The sequence below is a fragment of the Meriones unguiculatus genome, chromosome 11 (assembly GCF_030254825.1).
Source record: "Meriones unguiculatus strain TT.TT164.6M chromosome 11, Bangor_MerUng_6.1, whole genome shotgun sequence".
NCBI classification, from domain to species: domain Eukaryota; kingdom Metazoa; phylum Chordata; class Mammalia; order Rodentia; family Muridae; genus Meriones; species Meriones unguiculatus.
Genome location: NC_083359.1, coordinates 82,326,513 through 82,352,496, shown reverse-complemented (window position 1 = coordinate 82,352,496; position 25,984 = coordinate 82,326,513). Strand labels below are relative to the sequence as shown.

Below are 25,984 nucleotides of genomic sequence, written 5' to 3'. Positions count from 1 at the left end.
CATCCTCCTGGACTGGCTTTGTAGACCAAGCTAGCCTTGAACTCATAGAGATCTGCCTGCCTCTGCCCCGCTTCCCCTGCCAGGTGCTGGGATTAAAGGTGTGAGCCACCAGCCTCTTTTTCTTTTTTCACTAACCCCCTGAGACTAATCTGTGCTGCTCATATACTTATGAATGTATTCTATATTTTTTTTAAAAAGTTTTATTTTTCTCTCTAGGAAAATGTAACTCATAACTCCTAGTATGTTCCCCAAGGTTTTCTTTCTCTACATATTTATAAGCTGCTAGAAACTTATAGTGAATTAATAAAAAAAAAAAAAAAAAAAAGAAGAGGACTGGGGCTGCAGAGATGGTTCAATGGTTAAGAGCACTTGTTCTTTCAGAGGACACAGTGGCTTTGGTTCCCACTGCTTGCATAGTGGATCACAACCCTCCGTAACTGCAGTCCTGGGGTCTATTGAGTACACTAGACGCGAACATGGCGCATGTACATACATGAAGGCAAAACACTTAGACATAAAATAAATAAGATGTGGGCACAGTTAAAAGATAGATAGATAGATAGATAGATAGATAGATAGATAGATAGATGTATTTCCTAAATAGAATGGTTTCCCTTCTTCCCATAACCACCACCTCCCCTCAGTAAAAAAGAATTTATTATAAAAATAAATAAAACCTTAGAACTACAAATTTCTTTGCCTTTTCTAGCTAGACCAGTGGTTCTCAACCTTCCTACAACCCTTTAATACAGTTCATGTTATGGTGACCCCCAACCATAAAGTTATTTCATTGATACATCATAACTTTAATTTTGCTACTGTTGTCAATCATAATGTAAACATCTGATATGTGACCCCAAACAGGTTGTGACCCACAGGTTGAGAATCGGTGGCCTAAACATAATAGGTATTTTATTTAAGGATATTGTCAGTGGCACCTATGAAATTCATTGTTGTGTATCTTTAGTGGCTCAAAAGGCAAACTAGGCATGGGAGAGCATGCCTATAATCCTACCCAGCACTTGACAGGACAGGAGAGGAGGATCATGAGTTTGAGGCTGGGCTACAGTGATTTCTAGGCCAGTACTACTGACCCCATCTAAAAAAAGCAAAACATGAACAAATAAGTAATTAGATAAACAATGTGAGAAGTCTGAGAGTACAGAAGCTGTCTAATTATAACAATAAACTTTTAGTACTAAACTGTTCTTATAATCCAGTTCCATCTCATTGGAAGATAAAGTGAGTGCATATAATTAGTTGTGTAGCCAAAACTAGAACTTAACACATGCCCTTTCCTCAGAAGATGACTGCAAGAAACTGCTTCCCGATCAGATTATTTACTGAAAATAAATGTCATCGCAGTTTTAGTGGCTATGAAGAAGACAGCAGGTAAGTGGTTACTTACTGGTCTTTCTTTTCACTGCAGTGGAACGCTACAACCCTCAGGAAAACAGATGGCACACCATAGCCCCTATGGGCACCCGAAGGAAACACCTAGGTTGTGCAGTGTACCAGGACATGATCTATGCTGTGGGAGGGAGAGACGATACTACAGAGCTTAGCAGTGCTGAAAGATACAACCCCAGAACTAACCAGTGGTCTCCCGTGGTGGCCATGACATCCCGCAGGAGTGGAGTAAGTGCCAGCTACTGAAAGCTTTGAGCTTTGAAAACAAGCACTGAGAGGGCGCTGTGCAGAGGAACTCTCTGAACTAGAAGCTGCACGAGGGCACTGAGGAGGTGAAGTGCTGGTGTCTGTGGGCTTTGTTTTCAGTTGTTAGCTGCCAGGATGCTTTTAGGCAACACAGGAGAAAAAAACCCAAAACCCAAAAAGCTTGTACCTCTTTTGATTGCTTTTAACCTCAGTAGCTTCATATTTTCTATCCATTCATATATTGAATTGTGTAGTTATTCTTTTTATTATTTGTCTTCTATCAGCTACTTCTGGAAGGTATCTTCCCTATATCATCTACTCTCCTATTTAACCTCTATATGTTAGCACTAACTACTATTCCTGTGTGATAGTTCTAGCTATTTTTTCCAAGTGGACTTCACATACTAATACAAATATTTAGGCAAAATGTTCCTGGCCCGTCGAGTCTTCCAAAGCTGGTCTGTCCCATCTGTAATGCAGGCCACATTTGGCTGACCTGCTATCATGCTCTCAAACATGAATGAATGACCTTTCACTAAGAGATGTCCGAGATGGAACATAAAATTCACCCTTCTGGCAATATTTGTCTCAGTGAAACCTAACTATTTATTAACACTGATCACGGCAGAAGTCCATCAGCATAGGACACATGCTCAACAGGAAAGAGAAGCGAACAGCACCTAAAGACTCCATATCTAAGGGTAAAAAGGAACAATTCTGATTTGCATATATCAAGTTGTCTCACTGAAAGGCATCACCAGCAAGTGAAGAATCATATCTGTTGCTATTTATTACTGGAAACTCACAGACGTTTACTTATATTCCTGTTATTTTCACTGTTTCATCTTGATTATATTTTAACTCATTTAGAAGACAGAAATGTCTACATGATTCTCCTCATGGAGCTCCCAGTCTGGTGAAGGAGACTGAAATGTTTACCGTAACTACAGTAAAGATGTGCAGTAATAGGGAGTATGTGATAGAAGGACATGGAAGAATAGGCTTAATTCACATGAGTTACTAAACCCTGTATACTATTTCAGAGACTAACAGTTGATCCAGTATTACTAGAGCACAGAGTATATTAGGAGAGGAGGAAATATAGGTGAGGCCAAACATCATGACCTGTAACAGATTTCTGAAAAACCTGAGTAGCATTACAGACTTTAAACTATCTTCGGCTATGGAGAATGGAAGTAGAATGGAGTCTTAGATGTTCCCAAACAGGAGAGACATGTTTAAGTTTGTATTTTGAATAATATTTTAGTAGCAATTTAGAAAGTGGATTAGAGTGAGCAAACCTGAGGGGAGAGCAATTTGGAGGTTCTTGTTCTTACCTTGTTGTGGGTTTCTAAATTTTACAAATACTTGTTCTGACTCTTGTGTACATATATTAGTAAAATACATAATTTAGTGGTTTCCATGATTTCATAGCTTGCTGCTTTTTCTCCCTGATTTTATGTAAGGTAGAATTTGAAACCATAAGAGATCTGAGTAGTCTATCTAGAGACAGTCTGAAATTCCCCAGTAGTTGTCTCAGTTCTCCAGCAGCCACTGCTTTGCTCTTACAGGTTGGTCTGGCGGTGGTCAATGGACAGCTCATGGCAGTAGGAGGTTTTGATGGTACAACATACTTGAAGACCATTGAAGTTTTTGATCCAGATGCCAATACGTGGAGGTAACCTTTTGACTGTTGCAAATCTTTTTATTACTAACTTGAAATCATGACCACCAAAACTGGAATGGTCAGTGTGCAGAAGTCCTCGTGTGGTTTCCTGAAGGGGGCTGAGGTTACCCAGATATGATGACACACTTAGACTTAGTTGTTCCAAAGAATTGGATAAAAAAAAAAATTCCAAAATTCTTCCAGTAGCCATCCAATTTTATATAAGTAGAGGTGAGAAAAACAATGAACAATATCCTTTCTATTCCTGTCACATACTGCTGGGAAAACCAAAGCACCAAAAAATGAAAGATGTGCAAGTGACATTACTAGACTTAGAACAGGGCACTCCGATTCTCAGGCTGTCCGTACAGGTTCTTGTTTTTTGAGAAGCCTTGTTTCTAGGGAGTAAAAATAGTCATTTTCAAAACAATATTTTAAAACCTATTCCCCCTTTAGCTTTTAAAAGTGCGTTGATATAGATTCTTCTGTTTTGAAGGCCTGTCTGTTTTAATGTTTGCTTTTAGATGGGAAGCTACATCTTATTTTCGAGAGGTTAACTATGTTAAACTTCATTTTGTAAATTTAATTTTATGTTGCTTTTAAATCCTCGGGGCTGGGGTCGGGCACAGTGGTAGAGTACACTCTGGCTGGATAGGAGCCTGGGCTTAACCTCTAGCACTTTCCCTAACCCAAAAATCAAGGTGTCAGATGCTAGGCAAGCACACCCTCCAGTTCCTCTCAGAAACTGAGTGTGGCTGAGTAGTTGCAATACTAAAGTCAGAGTAATGACAACATCGTGGGTTTTTTTTGTTTTGTTTTGTTTTTTATCAGATTTACTGATTCCTTGCAGTCCTAGTACTATAGTGTCATTCTAGGTGAAGTGCTGTGTGATTAGTAAGGAAAGAAGGGGGCTAATATCTATAAAGAATGGCCAGGGAAGCCTCACTGAAGTAAATGGTAAAGGACAGAGAAGAGCAGGTTTGCATAAAGCAAAGCCTCCCACTTGTGGAATGTTTTTTTCTTTATACAGCTTTCTTTCTTTTTGGTTGGAACTTAAGAGTATGCATAATTTAAAAAATAGCTGTATCTACTGTCTCATTACTATAATTTATTTATGGACTTTTATCAGTAATTACCACTATAATTAGTAATGTGTGGTAAATAATATTCATGGAAGTCGAAAAGTAATTTATAGATTATATAATATAATCTACAATTTATACATATAATCTGTAAAACTAATCTTTTTTCTTGGTTGGGTTGTTTGTTTTGTTTCATTGTTTATGACAGGGTCTCTTTGTAGCCCTGGCTATCCTGGAACTCACTATGTAGACCAAGCTGGCCTCAAACTCAGAGATCCACCTGCTGGAGAAACCGAAGCACTGCCTGCCTCTGCCTGCTGAGTGCTAGGATTAAAGATGTGTGTTACTATGCCTAGCCCAAACTTTTTAATTTTGTTTTTGTTTTGGGCTTTTTGAAACAGAGTCTCACTATGCCCAAGCTGACCTGGAACTTGCTCTGTAGCCCAGGTTGCCCTCGAGCTCACAGCAATCCTCGTACCCCAGCCTTCTCAGTGCTGGGATTACAGGCATGGTTTACCATGCTTGATTGTTTCACTTTATTTGTTGTTGTTGTTGTTTGTTTTGCTTTTTAAGAAAGTATTCCTCTATAGCCCATGTTAGCCTAGAGCTTTGTAGGCCAAAGCTAGCCTTAAGCAGAGATAATCATCCTGCCTTATCCTTTCCTGTTTACTCCATGTTCAGTGATATCCCAAATCAATTTTATCTCATTGCTGAATGGGGAGCTAATATTTTTTTCCCTGAAAGTCTTTAAACTTTAAAGATGATCTTGTTCACATATCACAAACTAAATGCTGATACTATATAGACAAAGGAACAAAAATGAGTAACTGATGGGCTGGGAAGAAAAAGCAGTTACCAAGTGCTTGCTTATGCAAGCATGAAGACTTGATTTTAATCCACAGAACTGACATAAAGAGCCAAACATGGTGGCATGCATCTGCAATAGCAAAGCTGCGGAAGCGGGGACAATGAGGATCCCTGGGCTCCCAGCCAGGCCTACTCGATGATCCAGGCTACCAAGAGATCGTGTCTCAAAAACAAATAAGATGGATGTTAAATGTAACTTTCATTCTCTATTTTTTTAAAAAAGATTTATTTATTGATTATGTATATAGTGTTCTGCCTGTGTGTATGCTGACATGCCAGAAGAGGGCACCAGAGCTCAATACAGATGGTTGTGAGCCACCATGTGGTTGCTGGGAACTGAACTCAGGACCTTTGGAAGAGTAGCCAATCCTCTTAACCTCTAAGCCATCTCTCCAGACCAACTTGATGTAATCGTCGTCTCAGAGGTTTACTGCCTCCATATGCTAACTTAGTCGTGGAAGCTTCTAGTCTCTGTGCTTTCAGTCTCTGAGACTTACTGCTGAAGCTCACCCTGTCTAGCTTTTGCTGAACTCTAGCTGGCTAGCTCAACTCAGATGTTCTGGCTCAAACTCCTCTCCAAATGACTGATTCAAACTGGCTTCTCTCACTTCTGACTGAATTACTCTGCTTGGCCCCATACTATTGGAATCTGTTCTAATCTTCTGGGTCATTCTGTCTTCACCTGTGTCTAGCTTGTTCTCTCTTCAACCTGTCTCTGTACAGCTCTCCCCATAAAACTGCCTCTTCCTTTTTCTCTCTGTGCTGCTTTCTCAAACAGCTTCTCTTTCCTCTCTGTTCTCATGAGAGTTTGGCATATCCTATTCTGTCAAATATTTCTCTGATTTGTGTCTTTGTCAGCCTCTCAATTAGATGTCACTTTCAAACATGGGTGCTTCTTTCTACAAACTAACTTTACCTTCATTGTTTGGAATTAAAGGTATATAACTAAGGGCATGCCTGTATTCTAGAAGGATCACACAGACCTAGACGGTCTTTGAATGTGATCAGAGCAGCCATGTTGCTAGATTAAAATTCTTCTACAATAGATGTAATTCTTCACAATAGATGTCATCTGTAGAATGACATCTAATGTGACCTCTGGTCTCCAGACATAGGTGCATATAGTATATATAAATATACAAAAAGAAAGGATGAGAAGGGAAAGGGAAAGGGAGAAAGGAGGGGAGGGTATAGAAAGGGAAAAGTTGAGCTGTTTAGCTTGGTGGAAACCAGCTCTTTGGAAACTGAGGCAAGAAGACTACCAAGGGTTTGAAGCAACCAGGGCTAGAGTAAGAACAGCTCAAAAATAAAATAAAAATAATTGAGGCAGGTACAGTGGTACATGCCTGTAAAACCAACACTTCCACAGCTGTAGGCCGAGGAAGATCATAGCAAGAGGAATAAGACATTGATTAATAATTGAGAAAGTTTCAGGTAAAGAGAAAATATGTCTTGAAAAATAAATAGCCGGGAATAAAATTAGACACAAAAATATAGAACATAGGTTTTGTGTTTAGAAGCTAGTCTAGGTACAAAGCTCTAGTGCAAAAAGGAGGGGAGTCAGCCTCATTCAACTGAGAGCTTTTCAGTCATAATCTGAATTCCTTCTGCTACTTGCCTGTGTTCAATTTACTTCTTACTTTGGAAGAGTTACATAAAGCTGAAAATGCTGTGACTAATGCTTTTTCCAGTTAGAAAATATGCTTTTGTTTTTATCTTTGCAGGTTATATGGAGGGATGAATTACCGTCGACTAGGAGGTGGCGTAGGAGTTATTAAAATGACACATTGTGAATCCCATATATGGTGAACCCAGAAGCATACACTCCTTTATATTTGGAAGAGCCTTGACTTTGAAGCTTTGTACAGCTCAAGAAAACATTAGAACAAATTTTATTCTTTGCCGGTGCCTCAACATTCAGAAATACCAGTCTAACGACGGGACTCACCTGCAAGATGCCACCTTTGCACAAAACCTTTCTGCTCTGTATACAGAGTATTTATTTTTGGCTTTAATTTATCATGGAGTTTTGATGGGTATTGTTTTTGTTTTGTTGGCTTGGTCCTTTGGTTTTTTTGTTTAATTTTTTTTTAACTTATCCTTCCTACCATGGGGGGGAAAAAACAGGCAAAAATTCCAAGCTGCAAAGTTTTCTTTGCTTTCTAGGTTTTGGGTTGATTTTGAAAATACTGATAAGGGCAGAAGGGCTATTTATAACCTGGGTGTTATTCCTATTAGACACTATCCATCTACAAAGATTACCAGTGATAAAGATAGATACGCAATGCATATTCGCTAGTTATCATTCTTGCACTAAATATTAGAGCACATTAAATATAAACATAAAGGGGGCTGGAGATGGTTCAGTAAAAGCATGTACTGCTTTTGCAGAGGACCTGGATTTAGCTCCCATCACCCACAATTGGCAGCTCACAGCTGTGTGTAACTCCAGCTAGAGCAGTGGTTCTCAACTTTCCTAAAGCTGCAACCCTTTAATATAGTTCCTCATGTTGTGGTGAACCCCAACCATAGTATATTTTCATTGATACTTCATAACTATAATTTTGCTACAGTTATGAATTGTAAACATCAGACATGCAGGATATCTGATATGTGACCCCTGTGGAAGGCCCAAAGGGGTTGCAACTCACAGGTTGAGAAAACAGTGGGCGCTTATCCAGGGCTGTCTTTTGGCCTCTGCAAGTACCTATACTCCTGTGTATTCACACACCCAAATGCACATAGGCCCCACAAATACGAGTAATTAAAAGTAAAATTTCTTTTAAATATAAAAGGAAAACAAAACAAGGACACATTTCGCTAAATAGGACAATTCATAAGGAATATTAAATCCATAAAAGCAGGACTTGGATGCTACAGTTTTCATTCACCAGTGGATGTTTACATCTAACTGAACTTGCTTCCAATTCCCACCCCAACACACACACCTCTTTTTTTTCTGCCACGAGTACCTAGGTCTCGCTCAGTGCCTCTTACTAAAACAGTGTGAGTCTCATTCATTGCTTTGAGACCACAGTAAAATCAAGTGCTCACAGATCTTCCCACCTGCAGCTTCCCTCCTATCTCCTCATTGCCATCAAGGAGAAACAACCTCTCTCCAGCCATGAGCTGTGTTTCAGTTTACACTGGATGTTCCAGCCTGGTGGATCTGGGCCGACCTTTAGCAACACCTCCAAAGGAATGATCTTCAACTCCTGTTAGCAGGACCTGTGAAGGGATGTCAAGGCAGCCAAAGCGTAAGAACAGAGCTGGGGTCCTTATGCTAATTATCTATCACTGTCTTTCATCTAAGGCCACTGTTACTATGTCTCTTAAGTTGCACTTTCTGATGAAAGGTTAAAATTTTTAAGGAAATAAGCGAAAATTTTAGTGCCTATGATTCTCCCCATTATAATCATAGACTGATTTCTTTTTTTTCAATATATTTTGCAGGAAAACCTTTGAATGAGACTTTAGCCACAACCAAAAGGAATAACCTTTACCTTCTTCCTCTCCCCTACAACAAAATGTTTGACAACTTTTGTGTTTACATTTAAACATCATTTGCACCTTTTTCAAAGAAAAAATAAGTATTTGGTAAACAATTGTTTACATGTATCATTTATGCTTTTTTCTAGCATGTATAACTTTTTAAAATAAAGGTAGTATTTACCATAAAAATGTTTTAATTTTTGTTTGTTTGGTTTTTTTTCTTCACTGTGTGTGTGTGTGTATAGGGGTGCAATAGAGCATGCCACAGTTCCAGAGAACAACTTGCAGGAGTTGATCCTCCTTCCATCATGTGGATTCCAGGACTCGAACTCAGTTCATGAGGCTTGACAGCAAGTGAGCTGCTGAGCCTTCTCTCCAGTCCTAGTCACTGCTGTTTGGTACTTCTAACTTGACTATTTGTTTGGAATTTTTATTTTTGTATGTTACACAGCTTCTTCATAAAGTTACAGGTGCTTCATCCTGACAGTGATACAATTAAGATTTCTATGTATCTCACATTATCTAATCTATAAACATATTTTTTGGTATGTAAGAGTCCTACAGTTTGGGACTGAAACGACTAATCATCTAGTCCAAACCCATTTAGTACACTCATCACAGTCTGTAATTCTTTTTCTTTGTTGGGCCTTTATGTGGTTTGGGTATCAGGGTAACTAACTGTGGTCTCATAAAATGAACTGAGCAATGTTCCTTGTTCCTATTTGTGGAATAATTTGAGGAGTACTGGTACTAAATCTTTTTTGGAAGTTTAGAATTCTGTGCTGAAACCATCTGGCCATGAGCAGTTTTTGGTTGGAAAATTTAATAACTGCTTCTATTTCATTGTTATGAGTCTGTTTAAATTGCTTATCTGATCTTGATTTAACTTTGGTAAGTAGTATATATCAAGAAAATTATCCTTTTTTTTTTTGAGAGGCTTTTAAAGTATGTCCTTATAACTGTGGATTTCCTCAGTGTCTGTTATTATGTCCCCCTTTTTCATTTTTAATTTTGTTAATTTGGATTTTTTTCTCTTTGCATTTTAGTAAATTTGGATAGGGGTTCATCAATCTTACTGATTCAAAAATCAACTGTTTATTCCATTGAATCATTATAGTTTTGCTTCTATTTCATTGATTTCAGCCCTGAGTATGATAATTTCTTATCATTCTAGAGCTTTCAGGTATGTTGTTAAGTTGCTAGGATGAGATCTCTCCTTTTTTTTTTTTTAATGTTGGCACTTTAGTACTATGAACTTGCCTCTTAGAACCACCTTTACTGCCTTCACTTAGAACCAAGTTTGGGTATGTGTATTCATTACCTGGAACTCCAATGGCCACACCTATCAGGATACTAGAAGATTTTCCCACCATGAAACACACAGCCCCCACTCTCTCTTAAGAACCAGAGAGGGCAATAGAAACTAAGGAGCAAAACATCCACCCAACAAAGACAAGACCAGATACCAGCATCATGAATTACAATCTTCCCAAACCCAGATGCCTAGATGCCATCATAAAAACATAATCATAACCACCAGGACAATATGTCTCTACCAGAGCCCAGCAACCCTACCACAACCCTACCCTACCCTGAGAATTGTAACATACCAAAGCACACAATAAAGACCTTAAAATAGCTTTTATGAATATGATAGAGGTCCTTAAAATGGAAACAAATAAAGCCTTTAAAGAAATCAATGAAAACACAAAAAGTGGAAGGAACTGAAAAAAACAGTTCAAGACCTTATAATAAATAATAATTAATAAAAAATGCAAAAAAAAAAAAAAAACAGTTCAAGACCTGAAAGTGGAAATGGAATCAATCAAACAAAAAAAAAAAAAAAAAAAAAGCTGAGGGAAATCTGAAAGTGAAAAATTGAGGAACTCGAACCTCAGAGGGAAGCCTCGCTGACAGAATAAATAGCCTAAATCAAAAACAGCAAATTTTAGATAGTTTATTTGACTAAATTGGATAGGTTTATATTAACAATTGAGCATCTTTTAAAACATTACATATAACATAACCACAGCGATACAATAGGCATACAAGCACGTGAATGCGGCTCACCCACTACCACACTGTGTTGTAGATCCACTGGGCAACTCCGAAGGCACCATGAGAAACAGGTGCTATGGTTCTTGCACTGTCCCACTTGGCATAGCAACTCAGCAAATAATCAAAAGGGCTTATAATGTTGCATTTAAAGTCCATACAAGAATTTACTCAATTTGAAAAATTGCCAGTTCTGTCATATATGCCAACACACCAATAAGGTATTTATGACACAGAATCTGTAAAAGAAAAAAAAGATTATAGGTTTAAAATTTAAGACAGTAATTATTATGATGACAAAGCAATTTGATGCATATGGTTTTTGTTGATTTTTTCTTATTTTTAATTATGTAGTTGTGTTTGTAGGTATATGCACATGAATGCAAGTGCCCAAAGAAGTCAGAGGCATCTGATCTCTTGGAGCTAGTTACAGGAAGTGTGAACTGCCTGATGTGGGTGCTGAGAACCCAATTCAGATCCCCTGCAAAAGCAGTACAGTTCTCAACCAGCTGAGCCTGGTGAAAAACGGCTTTTAAAAGGCCAGAAGAGGGTATTGGATCCTCTGAAACTGAAGTTATAGGTGGTTGTGACCTGCCCAGTCTGGGTACTAGGAACTGAACTCTCAGGTTCTCTGCAAGAAGACTAAGTGCTCTTAAATCACTAAGCCATTTCTCCAATCCTTGTTTTAGTTTTCTGACACAGGGTTTCAACTAGCCAGTGCTGGCTTTGAATTCTCTATGTTGCCAAGTATGACTTTGGACTATTGATCCTCCTGCCTCTACCTCCCAAGGTCTATTATTATAAGCATGTGCCATTATATTAAGTTTCTTTTGTTTTTAATGCTTAACTCTTCTCATCAAAATCATGTTCCAGCTGATTATTTCATTTTTACCTCCAGTTTGAAAATGGGAGTTATACAGTACTCGTGGAACCTAAGACATAAAAGTTCAAATATTGACTCCTTTTTATAAAAAATTATTTATTTTGTGTCTTTATGTATGTGTATGCTACAGCACATGTATGGAAGTCAGAGGGTAACTTTCAGGAGCTAGTTCTCTCCTTCTACCATTAAACTCTTTGAAGAGTCTGAATAATGACAAAATAATAGGACACATTCGCCAGATGTATATAGGGTTGTGTATTTAAATATATCTTAAAGGGACCAGAGAGATGGCTTAGTGGCTAAGGGTACTGGCTGCTCTTCCAAAGGACCCAGTATGTTCAATTCCCAGCACCCACATGACAGCTCACAAACTCCAGTGTCAATGGATCCAAAGGTTCCCTCTTCTGGCCTCCTTGAGCACCAGGTGCAGCACACACATGTTGCATACATACATACAAGTAAAACACCAATATACATAAATAAAAAATTAAAAAACAAATGTCTTAGGAATCAACTACTTGTTTCTTTATAGAACATAAAAACCATGTCTATGTGACTTCCTTTCTAATGGCAACAGAAAAGCCTAGAAAGCAAAGATGACATTCTGTTGCTGGCTCTAATTTTATGCCACCCATAAAAATGCTGTTATTTTAATAATTATTTCAAAATTTGGCAATTTTGAAATTTTTAGTTGCTAGAGGGTAGCTCATATTACTCAGCTTTACAGAGCACAAAACAGTGCTCTTACACTTTAAGGCTAGCTGTAGGTGGCTAAAGACATTGGTGGGTCATTTATAAAGCATAAAATAAGTCTCTCTAACGTTGTGAACTACTATGCATTCAACTATGTTGCTCCATGTAAAAATACAATCACATTTGGAAAATATGACAAAAAAAATTAAACAGATATGTTCATTCAAACTAACCTTTATTTTCCCATCAGTATGTGCTGAAGCTACAGATGTTGAAACACGAACCAATCTTGTGGCTGATAAGTGAATTTTAAAATGTCTATGGAAATGTGAACAAAGGCAGTCCATAAATAAGTCAACTTCGTCCTGAGTGACCTCCCCAGGTGTTTTGTGGACACTGTCCCATAAAGCTTTTGCATCCTCTGGATGGATTGCATAAGAAATATCCAGTCTTTGAGGGCTACAGGGCACAGACCAAAAAAATTCAGTAGTTGCCATATAATGGTCCATTTTGCATGCAGTCCACATAGCAGCCATCCAGGAAAGATTAAATGCACTGATTGTTAAAGGACTGAAGCAACAGTCAAAGGTTTTCTGAAACCAGCTTCCGATTAAGGATGTATTGGACTCTGCTCCATTTGCAAGGAACAAGGGTAGGCAGGTGAAGTCTTCTGAGACAGTCTCCAGGAGACTGTCTCCAAATACACAACAGAACCAACCAGTCCACAACACTTTACCTTCTCTGTGCTCACGTGATGACTGAGATTTTGAGAGAATCTACAAGCAAAACAAATTATTAAGTTCAAAAGACTATTTATTCCTAAACTTTATCTCCTAAAATTAATGAGTATATTAAAAAACCAAGCATGGTTGGCACATGCTCATAATCCCAGGCTGAATCAGAAAGACAAGGAGTTCAAGGCCAGCCTTGGCTCCATAGCGGGTTTGAGACTAGCCTGGCCTGTGAAATACTGCCTCAAGTAATGAATGAATGAATGAACGAATGAATGAACAAACAAATGTACAATAATGGGATAACTGTTGTGGGAATAACCAATTACTTTCTTACTAGATTTGAGCCCTGCTCCACAGGAAGAAAATCATGTCTGGGATTATAAGCCTAGGCTCTACTGGGCAAGGTACTTATTGATAAGTGGACATATTGTCCCTTTCAAATTACTGTCTTAAAATATTTATGTTGTACTCATAGATGAATACTGCTGTCAGCTTTGGTCAGGAAAGTTTCTTTTAGCTGTGGCCAGAGTTACCACAGAAGCTTACAACAGGCCAGAGAGTTGTAAGCTGTAACAGAGAGTTAAGCGGTGGTTAAATAGATATATATTACTTCCTCTAATGCTTAGGGAATATGCATGAAGAGTAGGTGGGGAGAATAGAGCCAGAGGAAGAGGTGGAAGCATTATGGGATCCTGTCTCTGGGCATGACCTGGCAAACTGCACTCTTGAACTCTCCACAGCTAATTACTTGCAGAAGATTAGGTTCATCAACATTCTCACTTGAAAGAGGGAGAAACTCACAGAGCTCCACTTATCCCTGAGGATATAGAGGCAGTTAATGACTGCTGAGAGAGACGTTTTCTTTAGTGGAACAGCTAATGTTAGGTTGTCTGTATTACTACAATAAATAACCCCCAACCTGTGCTCCTGTAAACAGCCCTAACAAAACTCATGGGGTAACCAAAAGAACAAGGGAGGAGAGTAGAAGGGGAACTAGCTGGGAAGAGAAAGGAAATCAGCCAGAGTGGGAGGGCATAAGGGGTTAATGATCAAAATAGATCACATACATGTATAAAACCCACTATCATGGGTAATTTATATACGCTAAGAAAAACACATTTAAAAAAAAAGAACACAAAACAGCCCAAAACAAAGTGCTGTGTAAGCCATGTCCAGCTTCTTTTCCTTTTTAAATACTGTCATTTTCTATGTCTCACTCTCCCTATTTTATATCTGTAATTAAGTATTAAAACTAATTAACTCTAACTTCACTTCATTAAAAAACAAAATTAAAATATTAGTATTAATAACAATAATAATAGCCGATATAAAATGACAAAGAGAAGCTTCTCTAATCATATTAATAGGGCTTATCAAAACTTTGACTTTTGGCCAATATTTTTCTATACCAGAATGAGAGCATATGGCAAGATCTTACCAAAAAACAAATTAGAAACTTTTTAGATAGCACACTCAGGTACAGTATCATGGGGAAGAAAAAAAATCTCAACTTTAGAAGGGACTACAGAAGATCTCCAAGTCCAACAGCTTACATTTGCCATCGACCATTTCCCACAGCAACTCTTTTCATCAACTCAATGTTCTTCCATATGTTACACAGTTCCCATCCACTCGTCTCCTTCTTCAGTACGGGCATGTAAGACAAATAAAACCTAACCTCTCTCCTATAAGAAAAGCCCTTCAGACACCTGCTGATCTGTAACACATACACTGTCAAGTTCAACAGCTCCAGTGTCTTCAAGCCATTCCTCCTAGGACATACACTCAGTGCCTCATCTCTGAACTTCTTATGCATAGGAGCCATCCAAATGTGAAAATACTTAGTTCAGAAAAGTTTAACGACAAGGGCCTAAGAATCTAACTCAGTGGCAAAGTACATAGTGTATAAAAGGCTCTACGTTAGGAAAAAAGTCTGATTAGATCTTTGACCTAGAATCTACCATTAATATAATCTCAGATTACAGACCTCTGATTTTTAGTTGGCATATTTGTATTAAAAAAACAAAACAAACAAACAAAACCCCAGGACTGAAGAGATGGCTCAGCAGTGAAGAGCACTTATTGCTCTTGATGAGGGCCTGTGCTCAATTTTCAGCACCCGTATGATGGTTCACAACCATCCATAATTCCAGTTCCAGTTGAGCTGATGCCCTCTTCTGACCTCTAAGGGTACCATGCACACAAGTGGTGAGACATACAAACAGGCAAAACACACATAAAATGAATAAATCTAATTTAAAAAATTAAAAGGCCCAATACATTCATCTTTGCTATTAATGTGTAAAATGTAAATCTCCCCTCAACCTAAATCAAAGTAGTAAACTTAATTCTACTAAAATTTAAAGGTCTTTCAGTTTGTCCCATTGTGCTAATCTGTTCAACATGGTTTAAAATCTTAATTATATTCCCATGACTAACCCCTCAAATTTCCCATTGTAAATTATATAGTTAACGCACCTTCAAAAAACTCATAAAAGTTTTTGTTAAAGTACTAACCAGGGCAACATTTAAATCATTGCCCCAACATATTTCTTAATAAAGAATCATTTAAACAGTTTTTTTTTTAAATCATAGCTCCTTATTCAAGAGATTATGAGGGATTTAAACATCCCCAAGACCAAATATACTCTATGTATCTCACTGTCATGACCTAAGAGTCCTGAAAGCTTATCAAGAAATAAAAATTTGAAGCCCATTGCTTTCCAAAGTGACTGCTGAAATTTTTATGTTCCCACCAGAAGAGATAAAAAAAAACCAAAAACCTGCATTCCTGAGAGTTAACATGGTATCACATACCACATGGAAGGATATAATGCACAGAATTTTAATAACATTTTGCTTCTGGGAACTAAAACCTAAAAAAATACAGTGATTTAAAGTTCTGGTTAGTTTTTAGACACCTTAACACAGCTACAGTCATCTGGGAAGAGGGAACATCAACTGAAAAATTTCTATACCAGAGTGGCTCATGGACAAGTCTGAGGCCATTTCCTCGATTGATGATTGATGTAGGAGGCCCCACTCACCCTGGGCAGCTAGACCTGATTGTGTAAGAAAGCAATGAGTAGCCACGGGGAGAACGCCAGTAATCAGCGTCCCTTCTGGTCTCTGCTTGAGTTCCTGCCTTGCCTTCTTCCATCATGGACTGAGACATGGAATTTATAAGGCAATATATAAATTCTTTCTTCCCCAAGTTGCTTTTGGTCAGTGTTTTATCACAATAAAAAATAAACTATAGCATATAGCTGTATCTACAAAAACGTAGAATTTCCGTATGAATATTATAAACAACACTGATTAGGCAAAATGCCATAATGCAAAGTATGGACAGTGAGATCCCAATTTTAAGACTATACTGATTCAGATAAATGAGTAGATGTATATCAAAATGTTAAATCTGAGTTTTAAAAAATTATTATGTGTATGTGAGTACATAGTTGGGGGGCATGTGTGCCAGAGTGGAGTATAAGGACCAAGAACATCGTTGTGGACTCACTTCTACCCTTCTACCTTTGGTTCCAGGTTATCAAATTCAGACCACCAGGCTTGCCCAAGCCAGCACTAGTTTATTAAACTTCCTTTATACTTCTCTGTGTTTTCTAAAACCAACATCATATTACATCCACAAGAAAAATTTCCTATACATGTAGGAGACAAAAATTAAGTTGACTATTTTAATTATTATAATATAAAAAGAGCTGAGTGTTGGTGGTACATGCTTTTTAAATCTCAGTACTTGGAAGGTAAAGGCAGTCAGATGTCTGTGAGTTCGAGGCCAGCCTGGTCTACAGAGGGAGTTCCAGGACAGACAGGGCTACACAGAGAAACCCTGTCTTGACAAAAAGTGAAATAAGTAGATAAATTATAAAATAAAATTTAAAAAAAAGAAAAAAAAACCACAAGCTTTGGGTCAGCAAGATGGCACTTGGTGTCATGCCTAACAACATGAGATTGATCCCAAAACCCTACATTAGAGAGAACTAATTCTAGTAGGTTCTCCAAATTCTACAAGCACATTATGGCACACATGTGCACACACAATTAAATAAACAAAAACATCAATGTAATAAAAAATGTTTTTAAATGAAAAAAAAAAAAAGAAGCCAATAAATACTTTAATTTCCATTCCAAACCAACAAAATACAGCCTTTTCCCTCCCTCTGCAAAGCAAATGTTTCACATATTCCACTCTACCTGGACAAGAAAGGCTTTCGGGTCCCTTTGCGTTCCCCTCACTCCAAGCAGAGTGGAGAAGCTCACTTTGATGTTCAAGTCTTCTCCCACTTCCACAGCAAGTCCTTTTTGCTTTTCGGCAACAATAAATGCACTGAGAAGTCTAGAGTACTCTTTGAGATTAGTATAGGAGAATTTATACAGGGGAGTTAAACTATATACAGTCCACTGTTTGTGCAGGAGAAATGCAACCTTCTGAGGATCGATATCTTCCTAAAAAAAAAAAATTAAAAAAAAAATCAAGACATGGGTTTGAAAAAGTAAGACCGCTCCCAATGTTATCCAGATCCGTCCTTAGTTCTTATCTCAGAGGCTACTCGAACACAAATGTATTACTCCAAGTCTGTCACTGTCTACTAACCATTTTGTTTTTCTTTAAAGCACTTACTATGATATGAATACATATGTCTTATTTTTCTTGTCTTCCAATCAGAGTATAAGCTTGCTGGGGACAGGGTTTTGTTTATTTCATTTACTCTAGCTGCTGGAACATAAAACAGTAGCATCTCACAGGATTTCATAAACATTTTATGTTCTACTTTATATATATCTTGGAAATAGTGATGCTGTCACTTAATGACAGAGGCTTGCCTCGATGTGCACAGTCCTGGGCTTGTACACACACAAAAGGATTTCTGAAGGACCTAGTTTGATTAGCCTTAAGTAATTTAAAAGCTTTTTTGACAGCAAGTCCCCCTTATACAACAAAGCCTAACTCAGTATAATAAATAAAAGGATACTTAGAAATATGCTTGTCTACGCTATTACAGTCATGAGTGCCATCAAAAACCAAACACTTTGGTAGAGATGTAAACCAGTGCACACTACAAAGTCAGGGTAGAATTTCTTTAAGACACTAAAAAATATGACCTAGCTGGACCACTCTTGCTGTATATGCACAGGACTCAGAGTAACATACCATAAGGGTACATGCTCAATTCATGTGCATACTAAATAAAGAAAATGTTTTAAGCTGGGCACACCTTTAATCTCAGCACTCAGGAGGCAGAGGCTGGTGGATCACTGTGAGTTCGAGGCCAGCTTCGTCTACATAGTGAGTTCCAGGACAGCCAAGGCTATACAGAGAAACCCTGTCTCAAAAGAAAGAAGGAAAGGGAAAGGGAAAGGAAAAAAGGAAAAAGGGAAAGGGAAAAGGGGAAAAAGGGAAAGGAAAAAAAAGAAAGGGAAAAGGGAAAGGTACTAAAGAACACAATAGAACTTATGCAACCTGCTAGACAAGAATACAATTTCAATTATTTAGAAACATCGCACAAATATAAAAATGAGGGATATTCCAGTCAAACAGGGGAAAGTATGAGTCTGTATGCAAATATCACAAAAGAAAAATATTAAGGAAATAAAATAATGTGGATTAAAGATGATTAGGAGGAACAAAAGATATTGTGGTTAAAATGAAATTATTTAGTTAGCTATTCCTCATTTATCTATTGGGTGAGAGGTTAAGATACTAAAAGTATTATGGGTATGTAAGTTGATGTATTCTTATTCATATACTTTCATCACTATCTCAAAGGGTCACAAATCATACCTGCAACTGTGAACACTGGGGAATTTTCCTTCGAGATGGACTGGGAAAAAATGAACTCTGCCTTCTGACCGATTCCAGCCGTTTCTGCAGAGGGGTGGCACCTACAAAGTAGTCTTTAAGATCTGAGGTACTTTGTTTAGAAGTTGATCCTCGCGAATCATAAGAATCCATGGTCTGCATTTAAAGAAAGAACTATAATCACTAAAAAGCTAATCCATGCACACTGCGCTACAGGTACTTCTTACTCTTTCCCTCCCGCTCCCCACTGTTTCCACAACATCCTCGTTTCCTGTCTTAGCCCCTGTTCCACTGCTGTGAAGAGAAATCCCAAAGCAAGGCCTTTTACAATATGAGCTCTAGAATAAGTCAAATAATGTGATATACGTGTTGTAAAGGAGACTTGCAAGACCACCATGAATGATGGACACAACAGGGGCTTCATGATGACCCTAAAGAGCTGTCTCTAATCTGGCTTACCAACTTCAAAAAGTGAGGGAAAACTTATAAGGTGAGTTTATATGAGCACATGGAAAGACAGTATTTATGACACCTGATATGGTGGGTGGATGGTTCTCCTCCAGGGTCCCTGAAAGTTGGAAGGCTCTATCAAGGTAGCAAAGGCCAGTCCTAAGCAAAAAGACAGCTACATCACAGTTTGCTCCCCTTTCCTGAAGGAGGCTGCAGAACAACAGCAACAGAATGACCATTCACTAACTGGCCCCAGATCACCAGTAAAAAGAAAACCAGGTTTCCAGGTTGGAGCCCTGCTCACCCCTGCTGGCTCTGCCACTCACCACTCTCAGTAGACAGAAAGATGTGTGATTTCTAACCAGAAAACTAGAGGGCATCTTTACAGACACAACTCCACATCTGCAATACCTTTAATTAGAACTTGACCTGCAGAGAAAATGCCTGCTGCTTTCCAAACCTGCCTGTATAAGACATTTCCTTTCCTACCAACCCTCCTTCAGCCAGAAAAGTGACAAAACTGAGCTGAATGTGCTATAAAGTACAATTGTCAATGAATTTGTTCATGGATATTAGGTCTTTAGCAAATATTCTCTCCCCCTGAGGTGGGAAGCAGCCTTACCAGGCCACAGAGAAAGACAATACGGTCAGTCCTGATGAGACCTGATAGGCTAGGGTCAGATGGAAGGGGAGGAGGACCTCCCCTATCAGTGGACTTGGAGAGGGGCAGGGAGGAGATGAGGAAGGGAGGGTGGGATTGGAAGGAAATGTAGGAGAGGGCTACAGCTGGGATACAAAATGAATAAACTGTAATTAATATAAAAAATAAATAATTAAAAAATATATTCTCCTTTTGTTTGGGGGTGTTTTGTTTATATAGAGTGATAGCCTCACTGTGTAGCCCAGGTTGGCCTAGAACTCAGCAATTTTCTTACATCAGCCTCCCTAATGCTGGGGCCACATCTGGTACTACTGTTCATTTACTCCTCAAATGACCCCATTATGTAAACTACTATGTAGCCAGTTGACAGAAGGGAAGGGTCTGAAATACTCCCCAAGACTTGCCCTCTCAGAAGCTTTCTAGTATCCACACAACTATATCGCTCACCAAATTCTCTTGTACTCAGTTCCTAACACACAACTAAACCTCAGTTGTCTCTCTTGTGGTCAGTTCCATGAAGAAAGGGCGCCTAAGTTAATCATTGCAATATTGCCACAAAAGTCAACTGACTGCCCCATACCAATGCTCTCCTGGACATTAACTTCAGTTGGGAACAAGCAAAAGAAACTTATTCTAAATACTACCGTTTGGTCTTCAGACTCCATAATCAAACTGAGTTCAAGGTCCCAGGCCCTAGGGGAGTTGGAGACTTCCTAATAATTGAACAGCTTCTACTGTAAGGAGTTAGTTGTCTGAGTCCAGACATCTCAGGGATGTCTGTTAGTTTTTATCTGTAGTTTCATTTGGTTGCTTGATTGTTGTTCTGTGTTTCCTATTCAGAGGAAAGGTCCAAACTTCATCTGCTGGCCATTCACCCCTTGACTTAGTTTTAACTCAATTCAAGGACTTTCAGAAAAAAAGCAGCTGAATTGAGACAATAAAAACTGATAAACTGGTGCTGCTCTTGGAGTCCTGTACCTGCAGCTAGGAGCCTAGCACTGCTGGAGAAGCCTCACCTCCTGCCTGGATCAAGCTGACAGCAAGTCTGGGACTGCCTGATCTGTACAAACTGCTCTTAAAGGGGCACCAGCAGCTTCTCAGCTTGTCTGGTGAGGAAGCTGATGTCTAGTCCTGCTACAAAACCTCTGTGCCCATGAGAATTTAAAACTAGACTTGATTAATGAGATATTAAAGCTGTACCTCCATGAGTTCATATACAAAAACTTTTCTTGCTGGCAGCCAAACTTTATAACATAAAAATAGTGCACTTGGTATTAGCTTTAGAGACACTGAATTGCTTACACTGTTAAAACTTGGTTTGTCTTCTAAAAATTATGGTTATGCTCTGTGTCTTCACTCTTTAAAAAGATACTTCCTTTTGATATTTCAAAAACACACAACTGAGAGTTTTCAAGTTCTTTAAAGAAAATTTTGGAGTTTTATAGAAAATTTAAAACTGTATTAAAAAAATACAGCTTTTAAAAATGTTTAAATTTATAAGGCTATGGGATATTTTAAAGTTTAACAGGTATTTTATTATAATATCTTTATTAACATATGATCTTGACGAATAGATGAATAAAAAAACCTAAAAATTAGGGCCATGGCTAAACACCAGAGACTAAAGAATTCCTAGCTTATGATGCAATAAGACAATGACCTTGGGCAACCTGACAAAGAACTTATAACAGTTTCTCAACCTATAGGTTGAAACCCTTTGGGGATCAAAAGACCTTTTTACAGGGGTAGCCTAGGATTGTCTACAAATCAAATGTCTATTTTATGACTGATGTCACTACAACATATTAAAGGGTTACAACATTTTAAAAATAAGAATCACTGGCGTAAAAGTATGTCTTTCCTACATAAACTCTATTCAGGCTAACAGAGACAGATTTAAAGATAAATATTTAACCTCCCTGTTTTTACTAACATTATTGATATATAGCTATTTTTTTGTAAACTGAGTCATACAAAGAACTGTTATGTTCTGTAATAGCATACCATAAAAGATCAAGAAAATCCCAATCTGAGGAGGACCTCCCCTATCAGTGGACTTGGAGAGGGACTTGGGAGATGAGGGAAGGAGGGTTGGATTGGGAGGGAGTGAGGGATGGGGCTACAGATAGGATAGAAGTGAATAAACTGTAATTAATATTTAAAAAAAAAAAGAAAGTCCCAATCTCTACATTTAAATCTTATCTTGATACTGAAAGAGCTTTAGTTCAGAAATTATCATTTTATTATAAGCTGTTAAGGATAAAAATATACAAATTAATAGTCAGTCATAAATGATTAAATTCTTTAAGATGTTCAGAAATATATTTGTAGTCGCGCTAAGGACTAATATAATTAATTATATATGTATATGTTTTCAAGGTTAAGCCTAGGTTGGTAACTAAAAACAACCAAAATTTGTCTATTCAAATATACTTTAGATGATAGACAGTCCTCAGACACTTCAAGGATCTGCAGAATATGGCATTTTAAATGTTTAATAAGAAATGCTTTCATGATAGACATGCCAGCTCCTGACTGCACTCCTAATCTCCTCCAAAGAAGATGGGCACAGAAGAACCTTCACCTTAAGCTTGCTTCAAAGGTGGCAAAGCTGGCCAGTGGGCTGTAAACTGCCCTTTACCTCAACTGCTCACAGCACGCTGTCCAAACTGTGGACAAGCAGGACACTGGAAAGTGAACTGCCCAACTTTGCCAAGACAAGGTAGGCTAGTCCTTCAAAATGCATGCTTCACAAAAAACTCTGATAAGAGTTTAACTCTGATAAGAGTTAAATCTAGCAGTGGAAGCCTGATGCCTCACCAACAGAGGACCTGGGGTCCAGGTAGCCGATCTCTGTCAGACTCGGAAGCTGCTTGGTCTGCACTTCCTGCTTACTTAGGTGAAATTTATCTTTCTCAGATCTCTGATAGGTTTGAAGACTAGACTAATGAAAGATTTATCAATTTAACAGCAGCAACCAAGGCTTCAGCTGCCCTGTCAGTTACTTTCACATGCAAAAATCAGGCCACAGGCCTTACTCTCCTACAGCTGCCACTACTAGGCCTTGTTACCAGACTTAGGAAACAGGTTTCAAAATAGCTTTTTGCTATCCCTTTATCTAAAGGAACTTACTATACAGTGACTGCTCCCAGTAATCAACCACCTATGTCTCATGATAAATAATTAGATAAAAAAAATAAAGCTTATATAAAGTCTAACGATACAGAAATTTAAGTTGTGAGGATCTAAGAAAACATTTAGGATCTAAGAAGATTTTTAAGGCTGGTAAAAGCAAGTTATGAAAGTTGGATGATATGAAAGCTTAAATGTTGATAAGAAAATGATTTAAGGTATATAAAAGAAATAAAAAAATGCTTAAGATTTCTTTCCCTCACTATGCTACCGTTATTTTAAGACCTCAAAGTTCAGAGCTTTACTATTAACCAATGGAATTTGGTTAATCTAACTCTGGTAAAATACTCCACTATAAATCCACTGTCCTAGTCACAGGCTCAAGATTTTAAATTGTTTCCCAAGCTTCTACTATGGCACTAAGGTGTAAGAGTCTATTGCCTTCTCTACAATGTCGATTTTAATGCAGATTATAAACAGTAGTAATACTAACATATTAAAACGTATCTAAAATTTTGTAAACTTAAAAAGATTCTTATAAGCTTCAGTGAACAACTTGGATCCACTTGCCACAGGTCAAATGGACTCCAGGTAAGTATCTCTACCTACCTGTTCCTGAAAATGGAAATTTCCCCTGGTCTTGGAATTCTTTACCTTCCCCAATCACTAGGAAATTTTAATTCTCTCCCTAGTCTTGTCTCAGCTGATTTTCACTTGACTGACAGACTCCATCCAGGGATCACCTGAGGAATGAAAACTGCTAAGCTCTGGACTTCCTGAAAACTAATGTAAACCAGTCCAGCCAATGTGACTGCTTCCTGTCTTTCAGCTGGATTGGCTAATCAGATGCTTCTGATATTGCCCAGCCTTTCAGCCTTCCTAGGTCCCAATAACAATGTCCTCATGTCAGCTGGAAGCAGAGAATATGCCATCCACTGTCCCACCTAACAAACAGGCTGAAATGCTAAGTCAAAAGGAGCTCCCTGGCATAAGGGACAAATGGTTACCTATAATGCCAGATGACATACCAAAAATGGGCCCAGATTTGTCAACTGATAAGAGTCATTACTTAAATAGTCTACAGTATAATAGGGCACTTACTTAGTCTGCTTTATGGTAAACAAAAGATATTATATGGCTTTTAAGAAATTATTATTTCTATACTAACCAATCGGGTTGCTAGGGATACTCTCTGCAGAATTAAGGAGAATAATCTCTTGCAGAGGGAATGGGACAAGATGAATGATCAAAACTGGTTCGAGTCTCTTTGTCAACTGGTTCCCATGGCTATCCACTCTCATCACCAGCTTGATTGGGCCCATAGTCCCTGTTCCTCCTCAATTATGCCTTATGCCCCTTGCATGAAAAATTTCATTTCACTTCTTTTTCAAGACCGCATTAATGCTATCACACTTATGGTTTTGAGGGCACAATACAATCCCTCATAAATGGATAGACGGCATAACATCTAATATTTGATTAAGGTACAAAAACAAGGGGGAAATGTTGGGAACAAGCAAAAGAAACTTATTCTAAATATTACCATTTGGTTTTCAGACTCCATAATCAAACTGAGTTCAAGGTCCCAGGCCCTAGGGGAGCTGGGGATTTCCCAATAGCTGAACAGCTTCTGTTGTAAGGAGACAGTTGCCTGACTCCAGACAGCTCAGGGACAACTTGTAAGGAAACAGTTGTTTGAGTCCAGACAACCCATCTTGCTAGCAGTGTAAAACTAAGTTCATGTGCCCAGGCCCAGGAACCAACTCCTATCCTGATTGATGCAAAGTTCCTTGCTCAACCCTTATGTCAACCCTTATGCTACAGCTCATCGGGCTCCCCCTCGCTGTATGGTTTCATCCTTTAAATATGCTGGACACGGTCGCAGTTCAGTTCCCGAGTCTGTTCTGTGGCCCTGATCGATCGGAAAGTAGCGGCTTCAACATAAACTTTTGGCATCTGCATTGACCTGGTGTTTGAATTATGTTGGATTTAAGCGTACCCCACAACAGTTTGCAACCCATCTAAATACACAAAAGCATTGAAACGACAATAGCCATAGAACAGATCTCACTGCAGAACATGGCCAGTCCAGGACCCACACAAACCTCTCACCAAAAATATGTCGTAAGGGCGCTGTCATCCTTTCCGGATTCACGAATCATTCTTCCAGTCTGGTTCAAGACTACGTCGAGACGAAAGGTTTTCTTAAGAAAAAAAAAAAGACAGCGGCCAAAATGACTGCTTAGAAAGACTGAAGCAATCCCAGATGAGTTCAGAAGAGAGTTCAGGAGCCCAGCGAGGGAACCTGGGCTCCCTCGGACACCGGCAACGCCTGCGACTTCAGCCCGGGAGCGACAGTTCCGCTTCCCTGGCGGCCCGGCTCTGCGACCCTCACTCCTCAGAAGCTGGCGTCTGCCCACGAAAGACAAGGCGTCCCCAAACCCCTTCTCCGGAGCTCTCTTGCGATCAAAGACAGACTCGAAGCCTCCGTTCCCAAAGGCGCAACTCCATATACAACTTGCCTTCCACAGTTTAAAATTATTTCCCGACTTGCCCTGCGGCCGCGGAAAGCCTTCCTTGTGGCCCGCCGACTTCACGTAAATTAGCAACTGACGCCGCCATTTTAGCTGAGGGCAGAGCTTGGCGACGTTAATCAGTAGCCTCAAATTCCCAATCGCGCTGCCTTGCTCTTCCGTCTTACAACCGGCGCGAAGCTTTCTTGCACACTTCCGCCCAGAATAAACATGGCGGAGGCGCGCTCACTCTGATTGGCCGAATACCTTAACATGGGC

General features: G+C 38.8%; 2 protein-coding genes across 2 annotated transcripts in view; one reads left to right on the top strand and one right to left on the bottom strand.

The window, feature by feature from the left end:
• The window catches only part of Klhl20 (kelch like family member 20), a 39,674-nt gene extending 30,722 nt beyond the window's left edge, over positions 1-8,952 (top strand). The window contains 3 exon segments of the mRNA XM_021662586.2: positions 1,430-1,638; positions 3,228-3,334; positions 6,996-8,952. Of these exon segments, the coding sequence (XP_021518261.2) occupies positions 1,430-1,638; positions 3,228-3,334; positions 6,996-7,080 (401 nt within the window). The 3' untranslated portion in view covers positions 7,081-8,952.
• A 1,752-nt stretch (positions 8,953-10,704) lies between these two features.
• On the bottom strand, positions 10,705-25,856 carry Cenpl (centromere protein L). The gene is made up of 5 exons (XM_021662580.2): positions 25,305-25,856; positions 18,932-19,105; positions 17,344-17,595; positions 12,628-13,170; positions 10,705-11,057 (listed from the first exon to the last, which is right to left on the bottom strand). The coding sequence occupies exons 2-5, from the start codon at positions 19,100-19,102 to the stop codon at positions 10,986-10,988; spliced, it is 1,038 nt and encodes a 345-aa protein (XP_021518255.1). The 5' UTR covers positions 19,103-19,105; positions 25,305-25,856; the 3' UTR covers positions 10,705-10,985.
• Between the last annotated feature and the right edge of the window lie 128 nt (positions 25,857-25,984).

Excerpts from the sequence above, each read along its gene's own strand:
- Cenpl (XM_021662580.2), bottom strand. The coding sequence starts at position 19,102 with ATGGATTCTTATGATTCGCGAGGATCAACTTCTAAACAAAGTACCTCA. Across the intron at positions 13,171-17,343 it reads CGAAAGCCTTTCTTGTCCAG|ATTCTCTCAAAATCTCAGTC; the intron begins GTAGAGTGGAAT and ends TTTTGCTTGTAG. Across the intron at positions 11,058-12,627 it reads ATACTGATGGGAAAATAAAG|ATTCTGTGTCATAAATACCT; the intron begins GTTAGTTTGAAT and ends TTTCTTTTACAG.